We start from the raw sequence: 20,777 nt of genomic DNA, 5'->3' as shown, positions 1-20,777 counted from the left end.
CTTTACATTTTATTGACTTTCTTAGTCGTTTAAAATTATGACCATCCATTTCATAAAGGGGACGTCTTTAAGTTATGAAAACACAAGTATATGTTTTGTTCTACCACGGTTAGGGGTATGTCAATATTTTGGGGATTTGGTTCCTGCACTATAAGGGTCAGACCTGTGAACAGGTCCAGTGTTACAGTAACGGAGAATGATCGTTGGCAATAAACCTACATTCAATGATAAGACAGGGGAAACTTGTGCAAGAAGCTCAACCAGTGGTGGGTGTTTAGTCAGCTCAGGACCCTTATCTACAGGTCAATGCTAGTCATTCATCCTCTTCTCTAGAATTACTTTGCTTTGGCAACCAAAACGTTTTAGAGAAGGCGTTAACTTACTCTCAATAATGCCTATAAGGTCATTGCCTTATCTGTCCCACATTTTTCAGTAAGTAGCTATCTTTAAACCCCCTGTAAACCCAAATCCACAACATTCTTGTTATCTGTAATAACGTGTACAGTACATGCCATGTACTACTAGTAATATAGTTGAATAGTTATCAATCCAAAATAAATATATTGTCATTTATTTTGATAAACAGGTTAGGCAGGCTATGCTCTAGTTCTACGCAATTGTTTGCTAACACGTTTGCTGGTCCATTCACTCACTTTCTTATTGCTTTTCCAAACTACAGTTCCTTTCCAACGCCAGGCTTTCTCTGCTGGTGCGTATTTGTCCCTCAGTGCTCTTTGGACCCTTAGATCTGTTAAGTTGTGATGCTATTCTTCTGGCATGTTTACTGTATGTGTCAAAGATTTTCTAAGGCAGGGCACTAGGATTTTTTCCAGGAAATGCTTGTACCAATAAATGATTGCCACAGGTCAGATTCCCAACTGGACCTGACTTCACTACAAAGGCAAAGAGTTTACCGGAGAACGGAGAGTGACTGAGTACTTACTGAACATTTTTCATATTATGGGAGAATTATTTTCCCTTAATGTTTTATTACACTTATCCTGTATCTCCTCTGTATTGTTCACTCTGAGCATGCCAAAGATCAAACCTTCTGTTGTTTGAAGTCAATTGTAATTTACAATGAGGTAATAAGGGTGTTCATTGTACGAAACCGAAAAAAAACCGAAAGGAAGTTCCTGAATGAACATCAAAGAGTTTACTCCTGGATGACCTAAGCATATTTGCTTGAATAGCAGTTTCTTTACTGCCCTCCTCCAACAAGGGGGAGGGATAACAGTTATCAGTCTAGACACGCCAAAACCGTTTTTCGGCCTGTGGCATGTGCCATAGCGACCACTGATATACAATGGCACGTGCCCCACAGTAAAGGTTAATACCGTTCCCAACAATGGTATTCCCCCCCCTAGTGACTTCTTCCACTCCCTACATCACACCAGCATGCACTGCCTCCCCCTATAATTTCACGCCAAGTATTGCAGTAAATGTATCGCTATTTTAAAAAGGTTAGTTTACCTTTTAAAAAGGTTAGTTTACCTTTTTAAAAGGTAAAATTACCTTTTAAAAAGGTAAGTTTACCTTTTAAAAAGGTAAGTTTACCTTTCAAAAAAGGTTAGTTTACCTTTCAAAAAAGGTAAACTTACCCTACATTTCTCTTTCTGTGACATCACAGAAAGAGAAATGTAGGGTTAGACAGTGAGACCATAAAACACTCTTTCTGCCTTTTCTCAGGCTAGGATGATCCGATTTTTTTTGCACATTTATACTTCATAGGATCTATGAGTTCAATACAACTTCATATTCCAACCGGTGAAGTAGGCCTTTGACACTTATATTAACATAAATAAATCGCTTCCTTCACCTTTAAATACGTTAACTCAGTTGAGTTCAGCTCATTTTTCTCACAAGGGTAATTGTTTTTTTCTACCATCACATTTCCAAAAATATCAATGTGCACGGTCAGTTATCAGTTTCTGACTGTGAGTTGTCATCATACCAACTTTATGATTATTACTTTAAAGTCTTACAATAAACAGTGATAAACTAAAAAGTCGATGCGTTGACCTCAGCTAAAGTGCTTTAGAGGGGAAGAAATTAATCTGTTATTCCACTTAAATCAGCAGCTGGCATCTGGTCTCACATTCCTTTCAGAAAAACAACTTAGCAAACCCCAGATGACCATGCCCAGACAGTAAAAGCATTTGTCATATTGTGACGAGATACAGAAAGAACATACAAAGTTATTGGGCTATAGCAGGAAAGTCTGTCTGGAAGTGATGGATTAAATGCTAAAAGTCTCAACAAATAAATCTAAGAAAAGTTGTGTCATGTAAGGAGTGCTGGACAAAACATATTTCACATTTCATTTTGTGAACCTTTTCATCTTCTATTCTAAACGGCCACCATCACCGCCAATCATTTTTGTCAATTATTATAATATTAAATGTGCCCCGAGGAACTTTTAGTTTTTGTTAATTCTTGCACCCCCTTTGGACAAATTAGGTTGTGTTTTACTACCCCAGTTGTTGTTCCTGGGTGAGCGTACCCATGACAAGGGCATAAAGAAAAACTATATACAAATAGTATGTTTTGCACTGATGGTCTCATTTGATGTTAATTTATGATAATCAGAGGAAGAATTTGACTTTTTCAGAAACATTTAAATCTTCCTCGGAGCACTTTTAGTGTTTCATATTTATTCAGGAGAGATAAGTAAACCCAGGGATCTGAGAATAAATTTGACAGAATTTGGCGCCCCTTTCTAAATTATTAAAAAAAAACAACAATAACAATAGAAGAGTAGCTACCTCCTCCCCTCTTTTATTTGATTAAATTTTATTTCTTTATTTCTTTATGTTTTTTTTTTTTTTCGTGTTGATTGTTTGTTTTTGTTTCTTGTAGTGTGTATTTCGTGTGGTTGGGTGTGAGGGTGGGATGTGGGTGGGGTGTGTTCGGGGAAAAAAAAGGGGAAAAAATGTGTACCCATTGTGCTGCAATTCCTTTGCAACTGGCATTTAATAAAAATACCTTTGAAAGAAAGAAGAGTTAAGTAAAGAATTTAAAAATATGTAAAGTGATTTTTAAAAACATCATTGCTGTACATGCTAACTGAAAAGTCCGGCTGTAAAGCTCTTGATGTGTGTATGATAAGTAAAGCTAATTTAAACCAGAAAACAGTTACTCTGTCAAATGGCCTAAAGTCTAAAGCATGTGAATACTGTATCACTCAAAGTGTACATGATGCTGTTGGAGCCATTATCGTCCAGTCCCCTACCTTCAACTTGAGAGTTTGGGAATAATATATCCAGTTAAATATTAATCTGCCCCACCTTTGTTTGGACCCTCCCAAGCTGTAAAAACCTTCATACCATTGGGATAAAATTATTATATAATTATTACCAAATGTGTCACTGCACAGTATCTGAAGTACATTGAGTCCAAAAGGTGGGGTTTTCTTTATGAGGGAAACCCTAGCAATCAGTCTATAGCTGTATATGACCGATGATATGACTGAAGATAGCAGCCACACGCATAGGACGTCATAGGACCTGCTGTATATAAATATGCAGCTATAGAGGGTTAAAGGGGCTGCAGGTTCCACTTCTGAGTCAACAGAGCTGAACAATAGCAAGGTATGTTTGTCATTCAAAATGAAATGTTGTAAGTCTTTTTACGGTTACAAATTTAGCAAGAAAGTAATTAAAAAATAATTATTTTGAAAAACATTTTAATAATAACGAAACGTTTAAAACAAAATAAGTCTATGTGTAAAATGAGTATGCATATTACAAATCTTGGTAACACTTTACTATAAGGGTACATTAATTAACTGTTAAAAAAACTCATGCTAAGTTTATGCTTTTTTTAACAAAAAATTGTTGCAAACCTTAATGTAACCAAGAAAAATAGAGCAAAGCCACAACTGCAATGATTTATTTTTCATTAAATTCAAATACGTACCAATCGTTTGTCTTCGCCAATTAACTGTTAATTTCCTCTTTAATGCAGGACACTGAATAACTAGCTTTTGTTTTGAAATTAAACTCTTATGTTCTGTTCAAAAACACCAATATATTTGAAATAATGGCACAGAAAAAAATGCTCATTGAAAATCCGCAAATTTAAATGGTTATCACGTTAAAAATGTTCCTATATAATTTTGTTCCTGAACATTTTCCTCTTTCTTTGTCATTTTACTTAGAATGTGAAATCTCTGATTCTTACTGTATGTTTCTAGTTCAGAAACATTTGGTAATAAAAGCATGCACAATCTGTGCACAAATCTGTTCAATCACCAATATGTTCCCATTATTTTTTATTTGACAAACTGATTATTGATATGTCATCATTTCTCTCTCCCTGTAGACTGGTCATGACTTCAGTGCAGGGCGTAGTCCTGCTGACGTTGGCCCTATTAGGGTCCAGCATGGCCTTTGTCCCCATCGGGGGGATAGGCAGTCATACCACCATTACAGGAACTGCTTTATTGGAAAAAGTGCAGGACGCGTGTCGGGCAGTGAATGAGGACGCTGGTCATGAGTTCAACCCCACGGTAGGATGGAAGATAAGAAAAAAAACATAGTCATAAGAAGCTATATACTGTATATACAGTATATAATATAGTATATTGTCAATATTGTATATATATAACATAGTGCATGCATTCATGTCCGTTACAAGTTGAATTGTAATCACTTAGGGGATCTCTTAACTTTTTATCCTGCTCCATTATAAGGTCAACATTTTTATTTCATCATTACGTAGTACTATTATTCTGACCAAAAACCTGCAACCGGTTTACAGGGTACATCTGCTGAAGAGCTGGTCCAGGCCTGTCTGGGTCCCAGAGCAACAGGAGAAGTGTCTGGTGCCAAGTTTGTCTCTGCTCTGCAAGAGATCTATATCCAGAACGGACTGGTAGACCGTGACTTTGTTGCCAGGTAGGAGAAAGATTGAAACAACTGTTATTAAAGCCTCTGGAAACCTAGTCTAAAATGTAAAAATCATTATATGATATCAAAGTGGGGTGTTTCAATAAGATTTTACAAAAATCAGATTGTCACACAGATGACAGTTTGACACTGTGTGGGTGTGGCCATATCAAATGGTCTCCATGGCAACATTCGTTGTTTTTATGTATAAATGTTTGGGCAGTGAACTGCTGTGATTGGTTTAAAATAATTATTGTGTAATAAGAACCGGAGCATAGGCGGCCTCATCTAAACCGAATTTCTGTAAAGTGCATCGATAACACTTTACAATAAGGTACACAAAAAAGAGTAGTTACTCTTCCAAAAAGAGTAGTTACCTTTTTAAAAAGAGTAGTTAGTAGTTACCCTTTTAAAAAGAGTAGTTACTCTTCCAAAAAAAGGTAGTTACTCTTCCAAAAGAGAGTAGTAACCCTTCCAAAAAAGAGTAGTTACACTTTTAAAAAGAGTAGTTAAAACAGCTACGAGTAACATTTAAATATCTTTTAAACAGCCTCATGTTTCCTCTGATAATCATAAATTACCTTTAACAGCAAACGAGACCATCAGTGCAAAGAAAGACGTTTTTATATAGTTTTTATTACTGCTTTTGGTCTGGTCGCACACCCAGTCCAATTTTCGGTTCGCTCGTGCATGCTCTATGGTCACATATCCGTATTGGTCGCAGATTTCAGTGTGGCGCAGCAACACGATTTGAGAAGCCTATCCCTCCAGGTGAGGGAAGGGGAGCGGGAACCTTGTTTGAGACAGTTATTTGTCGTCAAAATGACTGATAACGGGGCTGAACCATCAAAGAAAAAAAGAGAATGCAATGAAGAAAAGCTAAAATGGAGAGTGATATAGGCTACGGGCGGGACGAGGGCGTTGCTAAGCAACGTGTATACAATTTCACGGGAGCGAACTAGACTGCAGTGTTTACTCCTAAATGAATGAGCGGTTGGTACTAACACAAAGTTTGATTTGCTTCACCATCATCAGATAACCATTATCTGAAATAGTCATTATTTACATCAACAACACAAACACATTACCTCAGCGTGATCCATACTAACTGCTGTCTCTCGTTCATTCGCTTTCTGTGAGGACACGTCTTTCAGCTCTGTGAGAGAGAGTACTTAGGTGACACTGTTGCATCAACTCATTGCAATCAGGTGTGTGTGGCACTGACTAGCATTAGTTGATGCGGTGTCAAAACCACTCTCACGGAGCCGAAAAGAGTCCGTGCCCTCACACTTTCAACACACGGACACGCACTATATTGCGCCCTTCTCAGTTCACACTCGCACGCCTGGCACGAGCTAGAAAACAGCTTTGCGACAGCGGGCGTCGTAAAAATACTACATCTTTTGTCCAAAGGGGCCGCCAACGGACCATGTTACTCGTAGTGGCTTTAACCTTCCAAAAAAGGGTAGTTACTCTTCCAAAAAAAGAGTAGTTAACCTTCCAAAAAAGAGTAGTTTCTCTTTTTAAAAGGGTAACTACTCTTTTTGTGTACCTTATTGTAAAGTGTTACACTACTCTTTTTTATGTACCTTATTGTAAAGTGTTACCAGTGTATCAAACTTCAATGACAATATCTATACTTTGGATTGATAAATATGCCTTACTTTTTTCAGATGCTTAATATCGTGCAAACAACTCCCCAAATTACATAGTCAGAAAGATGTTTGTGGATTTGAGTTTACGGGGCTTTACAATGTAATAAAATAATGGGGCTGTGCGTGTTGAAAAATATTACATATGATTTTCTCTTAGGCTTACAGAGTAATTTCTTGTGATCAATTCTTTCAGTGCTCCACACCACTTCAACTCAGAGGCCTTCTTGGAGGGACGCAGCCTCATAACGGAGGGCATAGTTGCCATCAAAGCCAACATTCGCAACCAAAACTTCCAGGCTGCCAGAGAAACACTGGGGAGAGTCCTTCATACACTACAGGTGCGAGGGCTGGAGAGAAAAAGCTCAGCAGAGAGAGGCAGGATGAGGAGAACATGGAGTTACAAACAGTCAGAATGAGCCAGAAACTAGATTGAAAAGATTGAAAGTAAAACTCTTAATTTAAGGCCTATGTGTATGTATAAAATAGTTCATGTGTGTGCTTCCATTAATTTCCAGGACTTCTACAGCCACAGTAACTGGGTGGAGCTGGGAAACACAGAGCCTTACGTCAATCTGCTACGCGCAGACCTTCCTCTTGAAAACCTGGCAGGTGTGTGTGTGTGTGTGTTATTGCCATTGGAGGCCTATACATGCATGAATTGGGTAATATGTCATAAAGAAGACTACTACTGCATTTAGGCTGAGTGTGTTGTCTTTGTCTTTATGCTATGGCCATTCTGATTGGCCGGTGGGTGTTTCTTTTCAGAATATCAGTCCGCTCTGACATAGTACTCCTGTCCCTGCTCTATAGCACACACCATAGAATAGGTCAACCCAGTAACATGAAGTGATGCTTACCTACCTTGGTTTGGTGTTGAGTGTGTTTAACTCATTTTTGCTTGTGCAGATGTCCTCACTGCCACCTGCAGTGACTGCTCAAGTGGAACATGCCCCAACTCCATCCTCCCCAACATCATAAAGGAGAAGAAACTCACATCAGGCTACTTGGGAATCTTCTCTTCTGACAAGCCCAAAGGTATCAAACACATCTCCAAACCATATTCAAATACATAAGGTCATATTAACTAAGTCACAAGTGGGAAGGCTGGCTGAGAGGCTTATTGTTGGCACTAGACATTTGCTTTCTTGAGAAAGATTAGAAGGGAAGCCTGTCAATATAAAGCAGTCAATTCCTGGAGTCTTGATGTCATCATAATGTGCAAGACAAGTCCCACACGTAACTGCTACTGAAACATAGTTTTTAATCTTTTACTTCCTATTCATACTCTATAAAATGTTAAGCAATGACTTTATTTACCCTGGTAAGTGCTTTTGTTATTTGGACAGTGCCAGGCTAACTCTTTCCCCTGGTTCCAGTCTGAATGCTAAGCTAAGCCAAGTGGCTGCCGGTTGTCTACACTATTTCATATGAGAGAAGTGTCAGTTTCTTGGCAGGAGCGCAAACAAGCTTGTTGTACTTGGAGTTCAAGACAAACATGATCAAATTATGTCGGGTAGTTCAGTGTAGCAAGATAAGTACACAAGAGCTCATAAAATGCAAAAGTAAACTTCAAATTGCCATTTGAACCATGTCCCCGTTCAACCTTTCCCTTCTGACCTGTGCCAGGTAAATGTAGCCATGGAGGTGCTGGTGACCTAACAAGCACAACACTTCCTCGCGGAGGCATCAGCAAAGATGAGCGTCGCAAGGACAATGTGGATATCTTCAACGCTGCCTTGAACACAGCTGTAAAGGCCAGTCTCCAGCTGCTAGAGGAAATCCGGTTAGCTGTCGGAGACAATGACTTCCTGAGGTATGACTTGAAAAGCACATCTCGATTTGATCTCTAAGTTCAAATTTCATCATCAAGACAAAGACAATTTTCTTCTCTCTAATGAATCACTATTTTTCTTTTTCACAGAATGATGGGAATCGCCCGCTCATCCGTTGTGGTTTTTGTTATTGACACCACTGGCAGTATGTCAGATGACATTGCTGAAGCCAGGGCTGTCGTTTATGAACTCATTGACCGCAAAAGAGGAACCCAAGATGAGCCCTCGGAGTACATTCTAGTGCCCTTCAATGACCCCGGTAATAACTCTTCTACTTTGTTGAACCTGTAGAAATGTTGGCGTTGCACCCCTGGTGTTTTGTAGAGACATGCAATATTATATACTGTATGTAATGCTTGATTAAATTGTTGTTATTATAGGTACATAAGTGTATGACTTTTTTTAAGTAGATTTAGCACACTGTGGTGCAACCTGTACCACATAAAGTCACAGTGGATCAAAAGTTATGTAAAAAAAGATAAATTTTGTCCAAAATACTCTGAACCAATGTGCTGTGCTTTCTAGCATTTGGACCTACCTTCAGGACAACAGATGCTGAGAAGATGAAAACAGAAATCTCTAAACTCAAGGCAACAGGAGGTGGTGATCTCCCTGAGATGTGCCTGTCTGGACTTCAGGTACTTAATCTACGATATTGTCAGATTATCAATGGGATGGTTGTTGACTGGTAAAACATTTTCCGGTTATTTTTATGACTAGGGGAGAACGGGGTAAGTAGGCACACTTTTTACTCTAGTGAGAATTGCTTATCACTTAAACATCTTTCAATAGTCATTCCTATATTAAATTGAAGCTTAAGGTGTTGTCTTAAAATGTGTACCCCTCACTTTTTCTATCTTATTGTAATAAAAAAGAAATTAATCATCAAAGACACCCTTACACATTGTGACAACCAACCCCATCAAGGGGTCGGTTGTCAAACACTATGGGTTGTTTGTCACAATGTAATCTTAATGGGAATAATCTTAAAAAGAAGGCAAAAAAGTAGAACTAAATTTGAAAGTTTAATTGCATTGTCAAGTTGACAAATAGGCCTACATAACTTAATTTAGCCTTGGCAGCTGGTCTAGTTTGGGATGCACTGGGTTGTTTTGATTTTGTTGCCCTTTTTTCTTTTGCATGCTAGCTGCCTTTTCCTGCTCTATTCTTTCCTTCTCTGGGGTGTCAGTGAGGATACAGCTTGACAATTTTTTTCGTTATTGGGTTCCTTTTCTGGCTGCAGCCTTGAGATAACATGTGACAACCAACCCCCCAAAAAATTTGACGACCAACCCCAACTTGAATTTATTGCTAGCTTCAAGGCCAACAACCATCTGACAACTAATTAGCTTGCTAACCACAATCTAAACTATAGTTTACCCTATACACTTTTTATGGGTAACAAGTGTTTTGTTATAAACCCATTGTGTAAAAGCCTAGAAGAAAAATACTGATGAGCTAAATATTTTCAATTTGAAATGAAAAACACAAACAGTCGTCTCACCACAAATTCAGCAGTCTAACTCCAAGGAAGGCTATGTAGGTTACCTCTGATCCCAATTCTGGATATTTACATATCAAAATTTCACAGACAGTGCCTTCTGGTTCCGAGATATAACGATTGTGACGACCAACCCGTGTGACAAATTACCCCGTTCTCCCCTACTTTTAAAAACTGCTGTTTTTCCATATTAACTAAACAGGGAAATGTTTTTATTTCCCCAGTTGGCTCTCACCGGTGCCCCGTCCTCCTCCCAAATCTATGTTTTCACGGATGCTACTGCCAAAGACCTCAGCCTCAAGGACACTATCGTTGCTCTCATCAGGAGAACCAAGTCAACGGTACATATAGACACCCAATGATGCCCTATGTTCACCATGTTAATGTAATTGAATTCCACTTGAAAGGTTCGGGGTCTTTTCTCCACAGGTGTCATTCTTCATTACAGCGCCCTTTACAAGGCGCCGCCGTCGTTCAGCTAGATCCTTTGACGTCTATAAGAACCTGGCGTTGGCCTCCGGGGGCCAGGCCATCAGCGTGACCAAGGGTCAGTTGCCTCAGGCCACAGACATCATCCTCGACACCTCCACTTCAGCTCTGGTAGGTACGGTGGCCAATGAGTTCAAATGCACTAAAATGGCCCCTAACGTTTACATCAGGCGAAACGTGTGAGAGCCAATTCAAAAACACATACAACAATCGACAAATACAACATAAATGCTGAAAATTGAGTAAACACACCATGCATACTCCGAGCCACTAGGGGGAGTGCTGGGTGGAACAGTTTGATTTTCCACCTGAGGGAGAGAGAGAGAGAAAGAGGTGTTGTTAGCTGCTGTGAATGGAAAAGGTTGTTCAATAGAATACTGCTACTTTGAAGACTGTCAACCACCTGTGTATTTCTGCACTGATGTCTGTACATATACTTACTGTATGTACTATATATTTATAGAACTGATAGCAAATAAAAAAGAATACACTAATCACATTATATTTTTGAATTGTCATCGTTTCTGATGCTGCAGCACGTTTCTCCTGATGCAAATGTATTTCGCCCGTTATATTAAGTATGGGCTTTGCCTTTAGCCGATAGGGAATGACTGTGCAGTTCCAATAGCAATCCTGTACTATTTCAACAATTCTGAAACATGTAGGCTACCAGGCCTTTCGAGGTTGGACCAGTTTGAAAAATACAGACATGTTCTTCCCCAGGTGACAGTTCTTCAGCGAGCAAGGGCCGGTGGGAAGCAGACCTTCCCCTTCATATTGGATGAATCTCTGACAAATGTCACTATATACATCACAGGATCATCTATTTCTTTCACAATGACCAACCCTAAAGGTACACAACAAATTCTCAATTCCCACTTGAGGCCTGTTAAGTATCCCCTTTCTTTTTTTATGTAATAATGATGCATGCATACACATTCCAGGTGTGACCCAGAGCTCCACGGAGGCCAGCGGTAAACTGGGGACCATAACGACAGTTGGCAACCTGTGGAGAATTGGTCTCAATGCTGACAAGCAGACAGGAACATGGCAGATCAACATAAACTCTCTGCAACCATACACTCTTAAAGTCACAGGTCAGATACTCTTGCTTTCATTACACTATGTTAATTAATTACAAGTACCTTCTGTACAAATTAGCTGTTGAAATTGTGTCTTCTAGAATATGCACTTAATATGCATATTAAAGTAACAAGCTTTCTTGCTGAAAGAAAGATGAGAAGATTGAGAGCATGCATAGAAACTGGGAAATAGCTAGCCTAACATTTGCCAACAGTATTTAAAGTGAGGCTGCCTTGCATCCAGCGAAGGCTTTATGAAGTTACTTTTTGCAGCCAAAAACCACTTATAACCCACCACAAATTCTCATTTGTACACTTTTGTTTTGTACAGACCAAAGAAAAAGATATGTTTACTACCTACATGTATTGATAGGCTAGTTGTGCTAACTTTAGACATTCCCCCCTCTCTTAAATCTTTGTGCTAAGCTAATTGGATACAAAGTCCAGTAAAAATTAAGCCACAGCTTCATAATTACTCGACAAACATGTCCATGCAAATCATGTCAATTAATTCTGCTTCTAATTTCACACAATTATTGTATAGCTTTTCAGTCAAAATAGCAGTTAAGGCCTCATGAAGTTCAGTGAGTTCTTGTTTTGGTGTTTATTTGTATTAACTGTAAGTCTGTTCTTGTGTTTCCAGGCCAGAGTATGATTACCTTTGTCTATGACTTTGTGGAACCCTTCGAGGGACCTCACCCAGGTTATGCAGTACTCAGTGGGCGTCCACAAACAGGTACACTACATGCTATAAAATCAAGTGTTACACAACAGTAGCGCCTCATTCCACGTACCATACAAGGCCATAAACTGATTATATTTAATCAATTAAAATTGTGATGGCCCATCAGGGCATCTGTTAGATTTATTATATAAGTAAGGATGCACAGATTATATTTTTTCTACTTTATAATAGAGCATGTATTGATGTTCATCATTTCCTACTTTCAATAGCAAGCATCCCAACAGTTGTCTGTGACTGAGGCATTCAAAAAAAGTAACTTCTCACAGTAGTAGTTTGCTGCAGTACATGTGTTGGCAAGTTACACAATGTGGAGAGTTTCTGGTGATGAAAAGAATGAAATGTCATCTTTAAAGCTGCTATAACTAATATTTACATATTAACATTGGATTACTTGTATGTATGTGAAAACCACAGACAACAGATACCTGACTGAGCAGTACCCTTTACAGAACTCTACAGAGTCATTTGGTATTTAAGTCCATAGACATACTTTTTTGCTTCACTCTCACCACTCTCCTCAGTAATGCCCATTTTCAAGTGGCCAGAAAATCTATTATCGCAGTTTTAACTATATAATGATAACCAGATTAGTCAACCATACTTAAATTTCAGCATCAAGACCACTATACTTTTTGTGAATGCAACTTTGTGTTGCAATGCATTAAATGCTTTCCTCAGGCCTGCTAATTTCTTTAAATCAATGAGTCCGAAATAATCTGTAGCCTATTCTTTCCAGGAAATGATGGAATGGCCCAAACAAAGACTTTAGCTTATGGGGAGGTCGGCAAATCAAGCGCCCTTCCACGACTCATTCCTAAAACCATCCAAAGTTTACTGTTCAACTTCAATTTCTTCCCTTAACTTGCTTATTTATTTCTCTCATTTTGAAAACCCAGGCAAGCCGGCCACCCTGATGCTCTCAGTATTGAGTAGGAAAGGTCCTTCCTCCATGACTGTTGGACAGGTTGGTCTAGTGATGGTGGATGGTCCTGAGGCTGTTAGCAATGGCACACTACAGGACATGGGCAATGGGGACATCCTGGTGACTGTTGATGCAGTCCCTGCAGGGGAGTTTGTGCTCACGGTGAAAGGAATGGACGAAGTTTCAAAAACTGAATTTCAGAGGCAGTCTACCACCCAGATGTCTGTCTCCAAAGTGATTATCCAGGTACGATCAAATCTTCAAATCATGTGCACCCAGTTAAGTAGGTTTTGTTCGATTTGAAGTAGCCTAATATGAATGAATATTTAACACTTTTGTAAAATGCTTTGAACTTCCTATAGGGTTACATAACGATAACAATATCTCTCTTCTTCTCCTCCATTTTGCTCTAGGCTGCTGTAGAAAGTAGTGCAGAGCCGGGAAAAGCCCTCAAGATTCCCTTCAGTATCATGTCCAAGGGCTCTGGTGGTGTTTACTCCGTCACAGCCAGAAATGACAGAAACTATCCTATCTCTGTCCTAGCTAGGTGAGGAGAAAAACTAAAAGCAATTACTATGACAAATATCCTTATCAATATTGACACATCTCCAAATCTAAAGTACAAGTCTCTGCCACCTGCAGCTTAAGTAAAAAATACATCTGGGTGGAGTAACATGTGCAACCCGCCAGTTGGACTAAAGGTTAAGGTCAAGTAGGTACAGTAGGGTGTCTTACAATTTCTCTATCTGAAAGGGACAATTCCACACCCACTTCCTGCCATGATTGACCAGCTGTGTGGAGGTGGTAGAAGTGGTTGATAGATAGCAGAGGCGGTATTTTAACTTCCCTTTCTAGCTCTCTTATCACTTGTCAAAGACAAACCAAACATTTCTATGAGTTTTCACGTTTCAATCAACAACTGTCTGAACTGTTATCCAAATATTGAGAGATGTCTTTCCCCTCTTCCTTTCATGGTTGTTCATGCAATTATGTACACTCATTCTGGTCCTCCAGAAATTCTTATCACTTAGGTGGTCCCTTAACTTTCTATCTAGCTCCAAAGGTTGGTTTATGCATACATACTTGAAAAACTATTGACAGTCCCATTGGCTTGACCATGTGTTAAATGCTTTTCAGCAAATGCCAGCGTTCAAAAGTGGAGAACATGGTTAACAGCATATCTGCGTAGCATGATTGTATCGTGACATTACATTTTAAATAACACTGTCAAATGTGTGGATTACACACTGCCAATATTCTTGTAATTAAAAAGATATACATGTACATATTTCCTCTCTTCTCTCAGCCTTACCTTGGAAACTGGAAAATATGCAAATTCTACTTTGACCATTACGCCACCTGCCAACGTACCATCTGGAACAGATGTCACTCTGACTTTGGAGGCCAAGTCGTCCAGCGGTGCCGATTCCAATTACGCCGTTTTGAGATTATCTGTTGTTACCAAGGTAACCAGACATATAGAGTTAGAGTGAACATTTAATACATTATAAATATTTCGAACACAGCCATGCTGGCTATTGCAGATATACTCCTTAAAAAGCCATGCGAATATCTAATCGATCTAAATGCCCCTGTGATTTATGCATTCATGTCCTGACTTTCTTTTCCTGTCCTTTTTGTCCAGATCACAGATTTTGTACAGCCTTTGTGTGAAGTGATTAGTGTAATGGCTAATGCTTGCCCTCACGACGTGTCTCAGTGTGGACCTTTCCAGTGGGAGCTTATGGCAAACATGACCGACGGGAACGGCACCGGAATAGAGAGCGTTTCCCTGCGTCAGGGCAATGGCAACCTCACATTCGACTCCCTGGGTGCTCCCTTCACTATGGCCAACTACACATCATCCTGCTGCTCACAGAAGGTTACCTTTGTAGCTGTAGATAAAGTTGGCAATGTTGGCAGGTGCTTCCACTCCATTGAACGTTCTAATGGCCCTCCTGCTTTAACCCTGTCACTGCCACTGTGGTTGTGCCTGCTGGTATCTGCCTTTGTAGCAAAGCCCTAGGGTAGGTTGCACAGTTCCTGCTTAAATAAAATGTGAGCACCGATTAGGCAATGGATGATGAATGTTTACTTAATTTGTCAGAAATGTAATATTTATATAAAAATCTAAACATTCAATTGTATTGAAAGGTTGAACATTTGCAGAGAATTATCTTGTTTGGACCAAATTTCTGGTTGCATATACATCTGCTTTGTGGCAGCAGAGAACCACTTTAACTCATGTAAATGTACATCAATGCCTTTGAGATGCTGGAACAAATATGGTGCTTTCAGATGAGGCAGTAAAAACAATAAATTGCATAATCTGAGCATTAAACAAAGTATAGATTCATTTTAGAGGGCAGACAATACTATTGCTGTTAAGTGAAAATGACTATGTGAATAAAAGGAAAGAATGATGTAAAAGAAAATCAGCAGTCGATGTGCATCATTCACAACAGTTCACAATTTTATTTTTTATACTTTTTAACATCCACTGAAAACTAAATACAGGATTTGTGACCACAGTATTCCTGAAAAGAATATATTTATGTGAGAATATAAGCTTTCCTTAGACAATATTCCCCACCCTGTGTAAGTAAGTGATCGTTATTTTGCCCACACAGCCAAAAACACCAACAGAAAACAGTCACACACCCTACAAGCGTGAACATGTATCTGCCAGTACATTATCTCTGCCATGGATACGTTGCATGACAAACTTTCTGAATGAAAAAAATCCAACACATTAACATATAGTTCGTCTTACCTTCTCACATCAAAAGGCCATTGCGTAACTGACGACTATGAAGATTGGGGAGACAGTCGTGTTACCCTCTAGCTCTTTCAAACACCACACAAGCTCTGCCTCCCCCTCAAACTATCTTACATCAAGATTGCAAACGATTTCTGCCCTTTACTGCTATAAAACGCAGTAAACTGCATAGCATTCTTATTGTACATGTACCCTACAATAACATTTATAACTGGTTTAGTGGTTTAACTCTTATCTGCTTTGCTCTTTAATCAACATTGCCACAGACTGATAAAGCTGCAAATGATATATGTGTGGTTACATTCATTGGCTTTTCAAGGACTTATTAAAAAAAACACATATTCCAATAGTCAAAATTTGTTTTGTGTCCAGTGTGAACATACCTTAATGTTCTTGTTGTCATAGTTGCAAAATAATTACAATGAAACCTTTTGCTATTTTTTTTACATCATTTAAAAGCAATGTAATAAACGAAACAGCAACATCAATGAACCCCATTCAACATATTAACATTTTTACAGTTTTATAATAGTAACATTCAGGTATATTCATTTCTAACACATCTTGTGGATGTGTATGAAGTAGTCTGTTTGAATACACTTTGTCATATCCCATATTTGCTGTCAATGTTTTCCTTAACATGGCTTTTAGTCAGAGATACACAATCTTCATATACTTGTTATTGGGTGATCTAACAAGAGTTCAATTGTTAAATAAAGGAATTAGTAGCTGAACAAAAATATAGGTTTTCATTTACAATGAAAAATGATTCACCAACCACCTGATCATCATCATACAGTTCCCCAAAGAAACTTGGTCACAAAGATTAGTTTGATATATTGGTAATCACACTTGTTTATATCGATTAACCACTCTCACAGCTGTGCATCAAATATGAAACTGAGGCCTGGAGACAATCAGTTTAGTACTGATTACATACAAAAAAAAAACTCTTTATTTTAGTATGTAAGTTTGCAATCCAGCACCCCTGAAACTCTTTATCAACACTTTGTTGAATCTGTACTATTAACAACGAAAATTTACTTTTTTAATATCCAATCAAAGCTTTACAAGGTGCATATAGCGATTTGCTCGAGGTGTTTTCTCAAAATGTAAAACTATCCTTTCATAACAATTAACGGAAATAAAGCTCAAACAGGACTACAATTCACAATCAACTGTTTTTCGATTGTTTTGCTAATAAGTTGCATAAAAAAAAAGATCCCGTCGGTAAACAGTATTCTTAATAAGGCTCTAGATGTCTGAATCCTTACATTTTATGAACATTATTAACATGCTTTTTCAAGTGGCCTGACTGTGTAAAGTGTTTGGGGCAGTGGGGGCAGGATTCTGGTTTCTCCCCTGTGTGGATATACTTGTGCCTTTTCAGGTTATTGTAAGTCTAAGAATCCTTTTCCACAGTATGGGCACCAGTGTCTCTTCTCTCCATTATGCCATCTTATATGTGTATCACTGGTTTACCTCTTATCTGCTTTGCACTTCATTTAACAAAGCCACAGACTACTGAAGCTGCAAGTGACATCTGTATGGTTACAATCATTGGCTTTTCAGGGACTCATTCCAAAAAACTAAAAAACATTCCAATGGTCAACATTTGTTTTGTGTCCAGTGTGAACATACCTTTATGTTCTTGTTGTCATAATTCCAAAAGAATTACAATGAACTACAATGGCTGTTTTTTTACATCCTTTAAAAGCAATGTAATAAAAATAAATAACGATATCAATGAACACCATTCAAAATATATATTTTTTTACAGTTTATTTATAATAGTAACAATTCAGTCATATTAATTTCTAACACATCTTGTGTATGTGTATGCAATAGTCTGTTTGAATACACTTTGTCATATCCAATATTTGCTGTCAATGTCTTCCTTAAAATGGCTTTTAGTCAGAGATACACAATCTTCATATACTTGTTATTGGGTGATCTAACAATAGTTCAATTGTTAATGAAATGAATTATTAGTTGAACAAAAATTTAAGTTTTCATTTACAAAAATCTATTCACCAACCAACTGATCATCATCATACAGTGCCCTAAAGAAACTTGGTCACCGAGATTAGTTTGATATATTGGTAAAAAATGTGTAGTATGTAAGTTTGCAATCCAGCACCCCTGAAACTCTTTATCAACACTTTGTCGAATATGTACAATTAAAATAAAAATGTGTTTTTTTTTATATCCAATCAAAGCTTTACGAGGTACATATAGCGATTTGCTCCAGGTGTTTTCTTAAAAATGTAAAACTGTCCTTTAAATTTTTTTTTATCAAAATAAAGCTCAAACAGGACTGCAATTATCAATTTGTTTTGCTAATAAATTGCATAAAAGAGAACAAAAAACTGATCCTGTCTGCAAACAGTATTCTGAAAAAAGATCTAGATCTCTGAATCATTACATTTTATGTACATTCTTAACATGCTTTTTCAGGTGGCCTGACTGTGTAAAGTGTTTGGGGCAGTAGGGGCAGGATTCTGGTTTCTCCCCTGTGTGGATATACTTGTGCCTTTTCAGGTTATTGTAGTCTAAGAATCATTTTCCACAGTATGGGCACCAGTGTCTCTTCTCTCCATTATGCCATCTTATATGTGTATTTAGTTCCACTTTTCTTTTAAATTTCCTTTTTTTCAGAGGTTGCAATGGAATGGTTTCTCCCCAGTGTGAATCCGTATGTGGGCTTCCACGTCTTGTTTTGTGAAGAATCCCTTGTTACCGATCTGGCAGATAAAAGGTTTAATCCTGCCATGTACCGTCTGGATATCTTTGGTGAGGCCAAAACGGTAGACAAAGCCCTTATCGCACTGTTGGCAGATATGAATTCTACCATTGCGATGCATCCGTCCGTGCCGTCTTAGACCCTTGGAGTTCGGGAAGTGCTTCCCACAAATCGTGCAAGAGAAAGGTTGGCGCCCGGTGTGGAGATTAGTATGGCTTTGCAGGGCAGAACTGCTGCTGAGGACCACACTGGTTTTTGAGCTCACGGTTATTTGGTGTTACTACGGATGGTGCTCCGTCGGGTAACCTCTCTCCGCCTGCCAGAGATGTTTCAATGGCTGTAAGTATCGGAGGAGTCCACACAGCTGTAGATATACATTTTCGTGAAGTCAGAGAGCTAATACTGGTCTCTGCTAACTGGTTTGTATTAGCAAAACTCTGAAATTTTGATTGCTTTGAACTGCCCATTGAAGCTTTTGTTTTGGCTGTTGTTGCATTAGCCAGCTTCGTTCCATTCTTCACCCTTGACATATTTTTGGGACTGGTACCATCCTGACACAATCTGGGTTTCTTGGCAGGAGTGGATTCCTGAGTTATTCGAGGACTGACACCGTCTTTATCCAAGTTAGGCAACCTAACAACTGAGGAACCTCTCTTACTCTTAGAATATTTAGAACTAGCACCATCTCCATTTAAATTTATGCTACAGCTCTTAGGACTGAAGGAATTGGATTCCTCTATAGACTGTTTGGCGCTAGGATGATCCTTTGATACATTAGCTGATATTTTAGGGCTGGAACCTTTTTTAACTAAACTTGATATCCTAGGACTAACAGAAGTAGGTTTAATCTTTTTAGGACTAGCAGTCTTCTTAGGTCTCACAGAAGAATCTGTAATTACACTTAAATCAGCAGTTGTTATCTGGTCTAATATTCCTTCCAGAAAAAACAACTTAGCAAATGCTGGGCTTACACTACACGACTTTTTACGCATTTTGACAGTCGCAGACAATCTTCCAATGTCGGACTGAAATCACAGAAGTCGTGCTGGAGTTTAGGCGCGCGCCCGTTATCTCAGTCGTTTGGTGTAAGGTGGTCATCCGACCCGATTTCAGCCAGTCTTCTTCCCGTCTTGAGGTTCCGACATTATCAAACATGTTTGATATTATCGTTAGTCTCAAGGGTTGGCTCAAGCGAAATGACGTAAACACTGTCACACTCTGGCATGCACCAAGCACGACGCAGGAGGAGCGGCATTAGTCGCGACCTGTGTCCGCCTGTGTCCGCCTGTGCAGGCACTTATTTCGGACACTTTTTCCTTGAAGCCTCGGTAGGAAAACCAGGCTGACGGCCGCGCAACCTTAACACTTTACCGTCAAATACAGGGTTAGGAGTTAAAGTTATTAAAGTCCCCCGCTCGGAATATTGAATTAACTTTTTTTAAATTAAATAATCACTATCGCGTTTGCGGAAATAATATTAATCTCAAAAGGAATCTAGTTGTAGTCTTGCAATATGAGACCCACTGTCTTTTCAAAATCTCACTCTGTGACTGAAAACTAATGACTAGTTGTCTTCAGGTGTGAGTTGATTGTCTTTAGATGTAAGAGGGTTTCAGTCTTCAGTCTTTTAAAAGTCCTCTAGTGTAAGCCCAGCATTAGCAAACCCCAGATGACCATGCCCAGACAGTAAAAGCATTTGTCATATTGTGACGAGCTACAGAAAGAACCTAAAAAGTTATTGGGCTATAGTTGGTAAATCTGGCAGGAAGTGATGGATTAAATGCTAAAAGTCTCAACAAATAAATCTAAGAAAAGTTGTGTCTCATGTAAGGAGTGCTGGACAACACATATTTCACATTTCATTTTGTGAACCTTTTCATCTAATTGTTTGCATGCCAAAGCGGCAACTGTTGCCGGCAATCATTTTTGTCAATTATTATAATATTAAAGATGCCCCGAGGAACTTTCAGGTTTTGTTTATTCTTGCACCCCCTTTGGACAAAAGCGGTAGTGTTTTACTACCCCAGCTGTTGTTCTTGGGTGAGTGTACCCATGACAAAGGTATTAAGAAAAACTATATAGAAATAGCATTCTTTGCACTGATCGTCTCGTTTGATGTTACATGTTATGTATGAGCATC

General features: G+C 38.7%; 1 protein-coding gene across 1 annotated transcript; it reads left to right on the top strand.

The window, feature by feature from the left end:
* Window positions 1-4,330: 4,330 nt before the first annotated feature.
* LOC307251500 (von Willebrand factor A domain-containing protein 7-like) lies at window positions 4,331-15,141 on the top strand (the record flags this gene model as incomplete). Its single annotated transcript, XM_080028867.1, has 17 exons — window positions 4,331-4,510; window positions 4,762-4,898; window positions 6,738-6,882; window positions 7,060-7,153; window positions 7,451-7,579; window positions 8,171-8,357; window positions 8,466-8,635; window positions 8,902-9,014; window positions 10,102-10,218; window positions 10,307-10,477; window positions 11,090-11,219; window positions 11,311-11,463; window positions 12,092-12,184; window positions 13,090-13,361; window positions 13,529-13,662; window positions 14,422-14,581; window positions 14,761-15,141. The coding sequence occupies 17 exons, from the start codon at window positions 4,331-4,333 to the stop codon at window positions 15,139-15,141; spliced, it is 2,766 nt and encodes a 921-aa protein (XP_079884993.1).
* Between the last annotated feature and the right edge of the window lie 5,636 nt (window positions 15,142-20,777).

The sequence above is a fragment of the Ammodytes marinus genome (genome assembly GCF_949987685.1).
Source record: "Ammodytes marinus genome assembly, chromosome: 6".
NCBI lineage: Eukaryota > Metazoa > Chordata > Actinopteri > Uranoscopiformes > Ammodytidae > Ammodytes > Ammodytes marinus.
This window is presented reverse-complemented; position numbering and strand designations above follow the sequence as displayed.